This window comes from Haliotis cracherodii, unplaced genomic scaffold, assembly GCF_022045235.1.
Source record: "Haliotis cracherodii isolate W230 unplaced genomic scaffold, xgHalCrac1.p SCAF_4, whole genome shotgun sequence".
In the NCBI taxonomy this organism is placed as follows: Eukaryota; Metazoa; Mollusca; class Gastropoda; order Lepetellida; family Haliotidae; genus Haliotis; species Haliotis cracherodii.
The window spans coordinates 67152447-67166844 of record NW_027266297.1 but is presented as its reverse complement, the minus strand read 5'-3'; the positions used below and the strand labels follow the sequence as shown (position 1 = coordinate 67166844).

General features: G+C 38.9%; 1 protein-coding gene across 1 annotated transcript; it reads left to right on the top strand.

Annotated features, from left to right (window-relative positions):
- Positions 1 to 343: 343 nt before the first annotated feature.
- LOC139480460 (sodium-coupled monocarboxylate transporter 1-like) lies at positions 344 to 13721 on the top strand. The gene is made up of 16 exons (XM_071263537.1): positions 344 to 682; positions 788 to 856; positions 2167 to 2218; positions 2368 to 2435; positions 3833 to 3913; positions 4393 to 4463; positions 5018 to 5155; positions 5530 to 5665; positions 5777 to 5865; positions 6082 to 6194; positions 8122 to 8195; positions 8526 to 8612; positions 9675 to 9889; positions 11899 to 11999; positions 12613 to 12734; positions 13629 to 13721. Exons 1-16 carry the CDS (start codon positions 344 to 346, stop codon positions 13719 to 13721), a joined length of 1848 nt encoding a protein of 615 aa, XP_071119638.1.
- The last annotated feature ends 677 nt before the right edge of the window (positions 13722 to 14398 follow it).

The window sequence follows — 14398 nt, the reverse complement described above, 5'->3', positions numbered from 1 at the left end:
TTCAACGATTCTGTCGCGATGCACTCAAACACTGGTTTTCAAGCACCACTGCATGCCTCTGTCCCTTCATCATGAGACTGAGGTTCTACAGGGCCTACCCCGGAATTGAGTACCGGGATATTATAATCTGTATTAGTTGGATTATTTTTGGATATCATAAAAAAATATCCTTAGCAAAGTTCGAGTAGTATAACACGACCTATCAGTCTAATGTGGTGAAGAATGGTCAAACTGACGGAGGGTTACATTCACTTCTCTGGCACAGTGAAACAAGCTCTGTCGTTTATCAGTAGGACATCGTCTGCCACAATGATTATTTCCAATACTGTTCTAAACAGGAAGAATGTCAACAGCAACATTTGGAACATGGGATTACTTTGTTTTCGGGTTGATGCTGGCTGCTTCTGTCAGTATCGGGATATATTACGCCATTATGGCCAGTAAGCGACGTAGTACATCTGAATATTTCATCGCTGGTCAGTCCATGTCGTTTCTTCCTGTGGCTTTGTCTCTGCTGGCGACATATGAATCGTCGGTGATGATGTTGGGGACACCAGCAGAGTCCTATTCCCATGGCATTCAGTGGATACTCAGTGAATTAGGAAACGAAACCGGGATGTTGATCAACATTTTCTTAATTTTAGTTTTTTTAAAGAGACTGAATTTGTCGACGCCCTTTGAGGTAAAACATCTTACAATCTATCAATAATTTTCACGTACACGTTTTATGTATTTTGCATATACCGACAACTGACATGTTTGCATGAGCTGGTTGTTCCCATTTCAGTATTTTGAAAGGCGCTTCAAGTCCCGCCCGCTTAGAGTTCTTGCCAATCTTATTTCCTGTCTGAGTTTTGTAAGTACCATTCATTACTAGTGATGATAAAACTGACGTTGAATAGTTATTGATTTCCTTTTCAATCAATCTTGTTTAGTTTTAAGAATGCTGCAAAAAAACAAATATAACGAGGCAGTGTTATGTGAAACGGGCTAATAAAAGGGTTAAAGGAAGGAGGAAGATTGAAGCTGCATATCTTTCATATTATATACTCTACAAAAAAGGTAGGGGGTCATGAAGTATAAATGTTAATACCAACAGAATACCAAACAGACATCAGTGTTGACGACAAAGATCCCATGGAAGATGTCTGTAAACATAATTTAGTTTGAACATGTCTCACGTAGTGGCGCCAAAAAGGTGCATAGGTGTCAGTCCTGATTTGGACAATTTCAAGGAAGGTCGATTAATCTCTTTGGACCATTATGGCTGTCAATCGAATGGATTCTGCTTATCATACAGTTGTGATTTTCTTTATGTCCTTCATTGCTTGTTTATGAACTAGCGATGCGGCGTCTGCAACGCATGGAGCGCCCACGGGCTATTGGCCTGCTGGAAAATGGCAGAAGTCAGCGTGCACTGCTCACACGTTCAATGTTTCATGTTTAGCAAACCATGAAACACGTAGCACAAAACCAAAAATGTTGACCCCGTTCAGGGCGTCCCAGGTGCGGGAAAAGAGTACAAGATCTCTTGATCCTAAACCAGGCTCTACGGACCCGATGGTGTTGGGTAGCATCAGTATGACTGTCAGAACCGCACTCCATATTGTGCAAGGAAGGGTCAATGTACATTACTATCAGGACAACATACAGACACCCTTTGTTGTCCCTTTTGCAAGGCACATCAACCCCCTACTTTATTTTGAAAGAGTATATATTAATGATTAGAGTGTAATCATTTTAGGCCTCCATCAATCAAATAATAAATTACAATAACCCTGATTCAAACCCAGAGTACTTTAAATAGGGATCGGGTTGTTTTGTTCTTGAGACCAATACACAGTGCCTCTTTTGAGTTTCATACAAAGGCTATCTACAGCTGTACGTGTGATTATAGCCAGAGACATATGGCCCGACGACAGATATTTGTTGTCAAGAACACAGATAAAATATGTGAAAAAAACATCTTAAGAATCCAAGTTTTTGTTTGGTCAATGCTATCATTACTCAGCGCCTTTTAAGAGATCACATTTACCCAGAGTTTCAAACAAGGGCAAACATTGTGAGACAGTGCTGCAGCTAAAATGTAAAATAACCCATAACAATCAAAGTATTTGGTTGGTCACTGCTATCATTACACGTTCAACGTTTTGGTACTTGTTTCAGCTGCAGTACATGAGTATTGTACTTTATGGCCAGGCAATCGCCCTACAAGCAAGTATGTGAGCTTTGTGTATTACTATAAATACTGTCCATAAAGTATTATTGCATAAACGTTTTAAATATTTCGTTTTGGCATTAAATTAGATTTAATTATCATTATTTCTTAATGATGCGTTTCCTTAATCAGTGTTTGTTTATTACCAGTGACTGGGTTTTCAATGTATGGATCTATTGTGGCAACAGCCACAGTGGCTGTCATCTATACAACCATAGTAAGTATAAACGTGTCAGATGAGAAGCATGTGTCGTTCTTATTTATAATTTTGCTATGTCAGCAACTGTAAATCAAATTTGTAACGAAATATGTTCAATATTTATGTACACACACACATATGTGAATAATGCCAAAAAAGGGAACTAATGATTTGAAAGTAGCTATCGTTGAGGTGTACTTTTATAATACCGTGAAGTGGCAATTGAATGCATCATCTAATCACAATGAAATTTCACATCATGCATGGACAACGCGTTTGCAGGTACACACAGAAGCCAAATGTTGGGGAACTCACAATCATTAATGCAACTGAGCTGAGTACATGCTTAAAAATGCCTCCGAGACAGTATCTCATTGAACAGAACAGGGGGGTCGCCAATACCCCAAGCTGCCCAAATGTTTGCAAAGCAAAACGTGTAATTTCTCGACGAATGTGGGACCTTCAAACAAAGTTGCAATGAGGCCTGGGCGTGTCTGGCTTAAAAACCTGACACCAAGACAGGATCATCTCATTACATTAATTCCACTTCTCAATATATTCAAATATGGTCCCGTTATCAATATAGAATTCTGTACAATAAAAGGAAGACGATAAGCAACCGGCTCTATGCAGCCCACCTGAAAGTAGGGTGTGACCCTAACAGCCTTCCATAGGTTGCAAAGATTGAGATGTGCTAGGCAACACCAGGGGTTGGTTTGTGCGCTAAGGGCATTAAACCATGTTTACAGAAGAATCAAGGTTTTAATTCACAGATGGCAGAAAATGAAGTTGGCAACGTACCGGCGAGGGGCATACCAGAACAACTATTCTTGACCATAATCAACCTGTAGATGGCAGCGTCGTGTTGTGGGATGGCATCACACATGAAATGGGGACTGATTTTGTTATTGTGAATGGACATCTAAATGGACATCATAAATATGTTGACTACATTTTGCGTCCTGTTGTTGTCCTGTTTGTTAGAATTATGAGCAGCAATTTTGTTCAGCAACAAATCGTGCCCTTGTCTATACCGATTATGGCCCAGCTTTGGTTAGCTTTTCAGGCGGAACGACGGGCAATACCAAGGGCAATCATACGGACGTTAATTAACAGTATTCCATCAAGAAATGCCTTGCCCAACGTGATGGACACGCCAGATATTGATCTACAAGCCCGAAATTAGCATTTGTCGTCATCTTCACACATTTCATAAGTTCCCTTACTTTTTGTCGGAAGTATATTTTTCATGATAGATTATCATTTTAGGGGATTTTATGAAGATTTGGTAAAAGTGGTATATGCTAAACAAAAAAGTTAGTTGAGTACTGATTTTTTCACAAGAATGATATCCCAAAAACATATTCACGATCCCTAACTTCCTATGATAACAGACACTAACTTCTTCATTTCAGGGCGGTTTAAAGGCTGTTATCTGGACGGATGTGTTACAGCTCATCATCATGAACATCGGACTGCTTGCAGTATCAATAAAAGTGTGTTGCTTAAAGCACTCACATTTTGGATCAAGTGTTATTTTACAAGCAAGAATGTCACATTTACACAATGATGTCATGGTGTCCCGTCCACACCTGCCTGCCAACTGCCAATCAGATAGCTCAGTGGAGGTCTACATTGTTAAATGCACTAGTAACGTATGTAATCACTCGTCATAAGTGATATTAAAAAATAATCAGTTTTCATCATCATGATCTTTGGATTGTTGAGGGCAGCAATAAAGGCGTGGCCTTCTTCAGCTGGGTGGGGTGTGATGGGCATCATTGGTTTCTCCACACATACTGAAGATACAAAATATAAAATACTACCCAAGCCGAGCCCCCATAGAATGTAACACGTAAAACATGTGACCTTCCTCCCTTAAACAACCATTCATCATCCTCTGAGAATTAACTTAATCTAGTCAGCAAACTTATCATTGCGCATGACTAGTATATATGTTTTCTTATGGGTGTAGGGAACAATTGATGGTGGAGGGGTATTGAAGGTCTGGAATCGAGCTGCGGAATCAGGCAGGCTGGACTTCAGGTGAGGACATCAAGGTGAACTACATGAACTATTAGTGACTTTGTTCCAAGGCTGACAGGTGGGTAGAACGAATGGCTACATACATACATGTAGGCGGCCGGTACGGATGATCACAAAAGATGTACGTGACCTTGAAGTGAATCGGTTTTCGCCATTGGTTTGAGTGAGTGAGTTAATATTTAGTCACATCGGCAGTATTTTAGCCATATCATTGAGACCATAGTACTGGTTTGCTGGATATCAAACACATTGCTGATGCCCCCTCGGTTGTCAAGGGGATCAATTACGTTGATGTCAGTCTGCAACCTTCCACGGTGGCCTGTAAATCATTGAGTTAGAGCCAGGCACTATTGTGTTTGATCGCATGAACTACGCCATCACTGTACGATGACACACCTTTTCTGGGCCACCCATTGCACCTACCGTAACCATCCAAGACAGCTTTTATGACAAGCCTGTGGCACCTATTTACTCTTCTGACCCAGAACCCTCACTTTGGGTACAGATGCAGACGTTATTATAGTTCAAGAGATTTAGTTAATTATTTCCTTCAGCCTGGATCCTGACCCAACAGTGCGACACACAGTATGGAACCTGTACTTTGGTCGAATCCTCACAGGCTTTGGGTTTTTGTTTAGTCCTGCTGTATTGCAAAGAATTTCCGCGACAAAATCTGTCAAAGAATGCAGGAGGTAAGTTAACAGAGCATAAACATATGTCAAAAGGGACATTGTATATCCCCCCCTCCCCCTCAACGAAGAAACGGGCTCTGTCCGTCCGTCATATTCCATTTTGTGACGGTAGTACTTGCTTATATTTACCCGACACCTACTACCAACAGCAGACAAATGCTGAATTGTTACCTTTATTTATATAAGAATATACCCTTAAAGTGTTTTCCCCTTTCAGAGAAGAAGTATCTTCAGCATACATCCCCAAACCCCAAACCCCCAACCCCCACCACCCAACATATCAAATGTCCATTCAATTAGGATGCAACAGTAGATGTTAGATCATGTTTTTCTATCTTCTCTTGCATAAGCACACAATTCGTTTTCCATCGCAGAGCACTCCTGCTTACGATTCCTGGATTTACGACCTTGATTGGCATTGCCTTAGCTGAAGGAATAGTGGCATATGGCTACTTCTACCACAAACGATGCGATCCTGTGGCGTCCAAACAAGTTGAAACTCCAAATCAGGTACATAGGAGAATACGAGGGACATAATTGTTAAGCTGGTCAATCTGTAAAGGTTGTACCAACGTTTTTTATGATAAAAAAAGAAATATGTCCACATTAATTATTTCACAGATTATCCCCTTTCTGATCATGGAACTGTTCCGGAATCAGCCTGGTTTGCCAGGGCTGTTTTTGGCTGCCCTGGCCAGTGCATCACTCAGGTAGGACATTGATAATCACTTAATGTAGTGATTCTAAATCATTAACCATCAAAGTACCATCTTCATGTTAACATTTGTTGTAATTCTCTTCTCAGTTTTAGTACACAAGCCAAGATAAAGGTATGGATCCGGAGATGTTTCTTTAGACAGGTACAGGTAAAGTAAGACTATGCAATGTTGTCAATGTACTATTGTTACATGCGCCTTGTGTTCCAGCACCATCTCCTCTTGTCTCTCAGCCGTGGCCAGTATTATTTGGTATGATCTTGTCAAACCGTGGAGGCCGAACACGTCAGAGAACAAAGGTGTCATTGTTGCAAAGACGACAGGTAGCTTCTTTGAAATAGGCTCAGGCTTATTTGTGTGAGCAGTTGTTCAATTTAAATGCAGTAAAAAAAGCGACAAAACCATTTCCATAAATATAACCCAATTTAGAAGGGAAGTAAAGATAATGATGTGACATATTAAGTATGATATTAGATATGCGAACGTTGTAACATCTGTTTGATAATAACTATTCTGCCAACCTCTACATTATCTTTACACTAATATCCCAAAAAAGTATACTAAAAGTTTTGAAAGACTATGAAGGAAAATGAAAGGCTTGTAGAAAGTCAATACGTGTATATTTAATTAGAGTTGTGGTAAAACAATGTGTGAAACTGCTCATCTTATCAAAAAGAAATCTTTATGATTGAGACACAACGACACATTTCACAATATCACTGTCACAACACTTGTTGAACATGGCTTTAAAATCTCTGAATGCACATTCAAAACCAACTTCATACAGAATATGTCCACCTTGATATGCATTAATGCACACCTGAACGTAACGACGCAAGGTGACGTAAAACGTCTCTCAAGAAGATATTGTTCCATGTCTTGGCGGGTTGATTGGTGCTGCTAGTTGCATCCTGATCTGTTGGTCAAGGTGTGTCCATAAATGATCGATGGGGGTTCCTATCAGAACACACTGGCATGGGTAAACTGTGAATGTTCACGCTGTTTAGAAAGTCTTACATTGTCTTGCTGGAAGACAATGCCATGTGGCTGTTGCTGAATGAATGGTTGCACAACGGGTCTCAAAACTTTATGGCAATCATTTCCCTAAATGATAACCAACATCGTTTTGACATCACTGCAGATATCTCTGCAGACCCTGACGATACCGCCTCCAAAAGGTTGAACGTGCTGAACACAATTGGCGCTAAACGTTCACCTAATCTGTATACTCCCTGCCGACCGTCATTTCTGTACAAGCAATATCGCTCATCTGAAAACATTCCCAGTCTCGCACTTGCCAACTTCGAAGTCAACTCGCCAATGTCAACGTGTTTTGTCGGTGTTGACATGTTAACATCACTCCGCGGCAGGGTCATCGTGCTCTGATACCACTTTTCTTAGTTTTACACGGTACTTTGCATGTGCATTTCGTTAATCGTAGCCCAAAGTAAATGTGCCGAAATTCACGATTTTCACAAAACAAACCACCTTGCTGTTTTTGGTTGTGACACATTTATATCTTAAGTGAATTAATTTTTGAAGTTGATAGTAGAAAACATTTTGGTTGGAATACTTTCTTTTTTACATTAATTTACCATGAGGAGTGTCATGCGAGTAATTAAGTTGTATTGCTGCTTTGACCCTTACCGCCGTTCTGAAAACAGAACATGTAGTGTACAGTGCTCATAGAATTCCGATCCAATTTAATTATGTTTTCGTCATGACATCCATAAAGTCATTTTGAATCATCACATTAATTGCTGTTTGTAATACTAAGATTTGGTATGCACATGAGCATGAGACATGTGTAATAGCTTCACATATGCACCTTAATTTAGTTTGACCTCCTTTTCACATGTTTTCGTTTTGTAGCCTAGTAAAATTACAGTTTTCATATTTCTCTTGACAAAGCCCTTTCCATAACCATTAGGGCTGATGTTTTAGTCAGGGCATGCCAGTTGTGTCTGGAAACGTGTTCCCAAACATGGAAACAAATGGCGAACAACCATGACAAGAATGAACATTGGTTAATGTATTCATGTATCATTGTTTTGTGCTTATTTCATTTAGGACCTTTGTCTGATTATTTTTAGTCGCAATATGTACATATGAAGTCACAACAAAGAAGCTCCGTTAGTCATGTAAATCAAAAATGAAGCACTATATAATTATATTCAGATAATATTCAGACACACGTATGCATAAGTATGAAATAACCCCTTGTTGCGACTATTCGCTCTTGTTTTTCAGTGGTGTTGGTTGGTGTTCTTGGTTGCCTTGCTGCGATCCTTGTGTCATTGCTTGGAGGTAGAACACTTAACCAGGTGTGTGGTATTGGAACAAATATATGTTACATATGTTCGCATAAACAAACGTTTAGTTCCTTCCCTTTTCTTGAGATTCTGAATAATGAGAATACCAAATAAGGGAACAACTTCAAGGATGAATGTTTCAGGGACAATCATATGATAAAACCGTCGATTGTTTCGATTGCAGTTAACGTAATGACATTAATAATTCACTCGTTTATCGTATATAATGGTATTGGCATTCATTGTTTATTTTATGAAGCTTGATTTTGACTAACATATATGCATAGCACTGGCTTTTGAGACACTACTTCGACACTACATCAACGTTTCTTCATGTTCCAGATAATATATACCTTCAAGTCTGCCACTGACCCTCCACTAGTGGCAATGTTCTTTTTAGGAGCCTTTTTTCCTTTTGTCAATACAAAGGTATGTTAATGTCATACACATATGGAAAATGATGTTTGAACATTTAACTATACATTTCGATATAAAACAACACTTTCCTAAATCGTAACCTTTTTTTGACAAAAAACATTTGGTATCATCTGCGAAGTGACATGCTTCCATAAAAATACAGAAGCCGAAATAGAAAATAAGCCGTAAGGACATATTTTGTGGCAACAGTTGTTTGACCTTCTGGTAATTTCCGAGGCTTTTTCACATCACATGTTATCACCCAGTTCTTTGGGGAACATACAGTATTCGTATACCAAGTGTTAAATATATATCAAAGACATTTATCACAATGAGGTCAATGTCAGTGTTTTGATCAAACACATTCATTCTAAATTTGAGATACAATGTATTTACTGAATGAAGCTAGATGTAGATACTGTTTAGCTCTCCCTAACCAAAGTTCACCATAACGCATTAATCTGTCATCCGTTATAAAGTTCTAAATTTTGGATATCGCCAATGAAATATAAAACGTCAACGCCAGAGAACAACCAGTCTCGATCACCCTACGAAACAGAGATTCCACAGGACGCAGAAGGGAAAACAACGGTCAAAACCACATGAATGCTCTGTTTAAAGTGAATGCTAAGACAGCCATATTGAATTTGTCATGTTTATGAACTGCACGCGTTTGGTGCATCATGATAAAATAGGATGTAATGTTATATAAAGAATGATGTAATGGAACAATAATTATGTCTTTAACATATTTGATTTTTTTATTATTACGATATATCTATGCAGTCGTCATTGTTTATGTTTCCATTCTAAAAATATGACTCTGGTATGGTGGTCTTATATTGGTTGCAGACATCAATAACCAGATTTTGGTATTGTGTAGTCGTGTTATAATATGATCTTTTTAATGCTCTTTTACTAGTATTGAAATTAACTCTGTGACATGTTGCTTGATACTGTAGAGTTTCTCAACGACTGGATTTTATATAACATTAACGAATAACCTGGTAAAGTCACAATGTTCCTGGAATTAGACTGATGTAACTGGAACTTCCTCACTGGAATACTTAACAGGGAGCCATCACTGGGCTTGTGACTGGTGTTGGGTTTATGCTGTGGCTGTGTGTTGGCTCTATATTCTCTGACAGTGGGGCACCGTCATCCTACCTCCCCCCGGCACCAGTTGACCAATGTCCAGGCTTCAACATGTCCACAACATCTTTCAACAACACAATAGAACTCACGACCTTTGTAACCCAGACAGACAGAAGAAGCAGGAACAACACAAGGTACCGTATTTGAACCTCTCCCCATCAGGCCATGGAAATGGATAGGTGAGTCACGCATATTTCAATTTTGCAGCTTACTAGATTTATAGACTGAAATTTGGTGTTTTGGGTGAGGTACCGCTGATACAAGATGAAATCCTTCCGGTCTCTTTACTTTCCAGTTCAGTTAGGTAAGTCTGTGGAAGGGAATTTGCTTACGGCAGATAACATTGCTTCCTTGTTGACAAATTGTCCTGAACCGTTGAAGGTAAAGCTGTATATAAAAACCACGATTAGTAAGAAATGCCCCATGGGTAGATGAATGTTCCAGTCAGCTCTCATCTGAAGTCATAGCGTGATATTGTCATTCACTCCAAGCACAAACAGGAAAACAGGCAGCTGTTATCCGATGTCTTGCTGTTCTAAATGAAAATTGTAGTTGTTCCCATTGACAAGGCCTCAAATAACATTGCCATTATATGTGAACATCAAAACATTAATTGTTTGATCAAAATAACAAAGTGACATCAAAATTAATGCCATATGTAAGGCCAATATGTTTGTTGCGGGAAACATCTGCTGAAACCCTGCATCAGTAATATGAACAAAGATTAATACATTCCTGGGGCTTAATCATAACAATAACTTTTAATGCAACCAAGGAAAGACTGTCTCAATATTCACAGAATGTATTTGAGGCACGCGGAATTATTAATATGGGGACACTGATAGACTGTTTGCAATGATTCCTTGATCCATGATGCATTTGTTTTCGAAACGGCTCCGTTGTATAATATTTACTTAACTATCTTCAGAAGTTCAGAACAATTTATCAAAAGGGCAAGCAAATGTAATCGGAAAGTTACTGAGAAAACAAGTTGTGAAACTGCTGCATTTCCTCATTAATAAAACTATGTGAAACAGAACATTTCAGTAAGAAGTTGGCACGGAGGGCACCAACTGCGTTCCCCTTCATGCTGATCTGATTCATGTAATGTAAACAAAGGAATTTTAAGTTCAGTTACAAGTATATAGATGACCTGATATCCTTCAATAACATTCACATAAAGTCAGCGCCACTCTTCGGGCCTTTCGCAGAGAATCGAAAACACACCTATACCCATGTGAATAGACAACTACTGGAAAATGTAGACATTGAATGAGGCAGATCCGTAGATGGACACACCGTTCAGGGCCACAGTACCTAAATTTACGTTTCTGTAAATATTTTTTTCTGTTTGAGTCCCTATGACTAACCTAGATGGTACTCGGCGCAATATAAATAGGCACATTATCAAGAAATTCGATATCAGGTCACAGCTAAACAGTTTAAAGAGATTAAGAGCTTTAGTGTAATCATATTTCGCAAATTACAAAACTAGTATAATTACTTACATGTACGTGTATATATCACTAAGGACGTTGAATACGAACCACGCAACGTCGCAATCAGATATCAACTTTTTTCATACCTTCCCATTCCTTTGAAAATTTCTCAGCTTATATTTTTCCACGGATTCATGCGACGAGTAGTATATATCTTTTGTGTACAGAAATGATAAAATTCTACCTCGCATAACAAACACACTTATATAGACAACTCTCGGTTGCTTTATCTCCGTGATGCAAATTTGACTCATTCAGCATTAAAATTGGACGTGAAGCGAATGTTAATGTCTCAGTGGTTTCACTACGGTGTAATAACATAGTTACAGCGCCTTTAAATTTGATCTAGCCATTAGCCACTATCTTGTTTACAAACACAAGAATAAAAGCATTCCAACAGAAAAGCAACCAAATGTATTTGTAGATGTGTTAATTTGTGCTAATAATTAAGCACTTCGTAATTTGTTAGCAAAATTGAATTTATTTTTTTGACATATTGTACACACAATTCATATATGCTAACATCTGCATGGAGAGAGAGTCCTAAGTTGGATAACTTGTTCCCATTCCATTTCAGTCTGAATGAAATATTTTTAAACTAAACAACTGCATACATAATATGTATCGCATGTATATCACAACAGATCCGCCTTAGATACACTGTACAACCTCTCCTATACACTGTTCTATTCTCTGGGCCTGATACTCGTCCTTGTTGTTGGGATTTGCGCAAGCTGGATAACAGGTAGGCTATTACATTGTTTGTGCTGTAGGGTTGGATGTTAGCAATACGCGCGGATACAGCGTTCTGGAAAAGAGGGGTGCATTTTGTGATTTGGCAATTCCTGTACAATAAGAATATTCCTTTGTTACGAAATATAACTGCAACGGGGCTGGTCTAAATGTTGTTGTACGTCTGGAGGGTACGTAAGGAGGTGGTGTGTGGTGTGTGGTGTGTGTGTATTTTGTGTGGTGTGGTGTGGTGTGGTGTGTGGTGTGGTGTGGTGTGGTGTGGTGTGGTGTGGTGTGGTGTGAGGGTGATGGGTAATAATATCACAGACATTTACGGATATTGATGACGACTTGGTGGAGCTTTGCAACGCACGTCTTCTCAATTCAGGAATTGGTAACTTGTGTGTGTGTGTGCGTGCGTGTGTGCGTGCGTGCGTGCGTGCGTGCGTGTGTGTGTGTGTTCCCTCTGGATCCGGGTATGCAAGCATATTATTAGTGAACAACTGCAAATACACTTGAATTAACTTCAAGAACTTTCACGTGTTCAAAACGCCTGTCTTCTGTGGCACGATTGGTGATTGAAATGTATCTCAGAAGGAAAAGTTGTCCACTATCAACTTCTGCAGGTGGAAACAAGACCCCAGTTGATCCCGAATGTTTGATCCACCTGGACGATATACACTGCATACCGGCCAGACTCCGACGGTATTTGGCAGGAAGGGACACGGACAGGCAGAGCTTCACGTTGGTGGGTTGTGTTTAAAGAATCATTCGGCGGGAAATTTGTTCGATACACAAAATATTGGTTCTGGCAGTATTTTGAAAATAACGAAAGATTAACATACAAACCCCACTTAAACCAACGAGATCATGTGGAGAGTGCATATGCTGCCTAATACATGAACACCTGACAAGCGCAAAAACTTGAGTGGTATCATTAAAAAAGCTTAATGGATCTGTAAAGGTAATAAGTTGAACAAATGCATGCATGCCTTTTCCTGCACAAAATATGTAGTATACATGTGGTAGTTCCATGATTTGAATAATTAATGAAATCCCGTTGATGACAATTGATGCAAAAGCCACATTTCATTTGGTATATGGACCTTAAGGATTTCATATATATTTCAACTACTGGTGGCGATTAAAGGTCTGTAGCTTGGATTTTTACTCTTTATGTCATATACCAAAACTAAGGAGTGTTTACTATAGGTGAATGAAATGCATGGTACACCTCTACCGTAAAGGTTAGGCAATGAAGTGGTAAGGGTTTGAGTGGCATGTCTACAGAAATCGTTCTGGGAAAAGTGGGTGCTCACCTTTTTAGAAACAATTGGAAACAAATACAGTCAATCTAAATCAACAGTACTATACAATATTACAATATGACATGGTACATTCATTGGTGCGGATTAACATTGACATGAACATTTAGATGCTTGTTTCGAAAATGTCCGTATTTATGATGAAAATATATATCTAAAGGTGGACTACATTTCCAGGTGAGAATATCGTTTAGGAAAACAAAACTGAGTTCATTTTGCATTTGTCAGCCAAATTCTCTCTGAGGTACATGTATCCGTTCATGAAATAGAATTGGATTTGATTGTCAAAATTCATCCATATTTTTATATCTTTGCAGTCACAATCAGCAAAAGCTGGGCGTCGGCAACTGCACCACGAGGGGGCACCACTATCTAAGACAGAAACAATACAATTTCTTGATGGAAATTAAGAACATATATTTAATAGTTTTGTTATCCACGATGCTATTAACATAATGTTTTGTTCTGGATAGATCCTTTTCTTTGACTATGATACATGCTATCATGACTATTATACAGAGATTATCATATGAGCATATGTGTCGTACTGATTTTACAAAACGAGTGTCAGAAGTCTTGTACTAACCGAGCGAGAGCGAGGGTAATACAAACATTTTTACACGAGTTTCGTAAAACCAGTATGGCACACATGCGAGTGTAGTTATTTCTTTATTATCCTATACTATTCTTTTTAAGCTCCCCCTTAGAAAAAATGCACCAATCACGAACGCCGTCTAAGAAAATCACAATTGTCGAATGACGTCAACCAACTTTTGCTATGACGTTATTAGTGTGACGTCAAACAATACTCGTGAACATAAAGTGGTATTTGCACTAGTGCACATACGATTTTATATGAACTCGGTTTTTTTGTAACGCAATTATTCATCACTATATTTTATAACTGAAAAATCACGATATGGCTGAAATACTGCCGATATGACGTTAAGTCTTAACTCACTCACTATTACTGAAAAGACTTTTGGGTGTTGATGAAAGATATGCACTAAGATACACAGTTTCGGACTATCTCTGTGGACTTGTTGACAGAACATGTGTCCGGAGAGCGGAAGATCGGTGGTTCGAT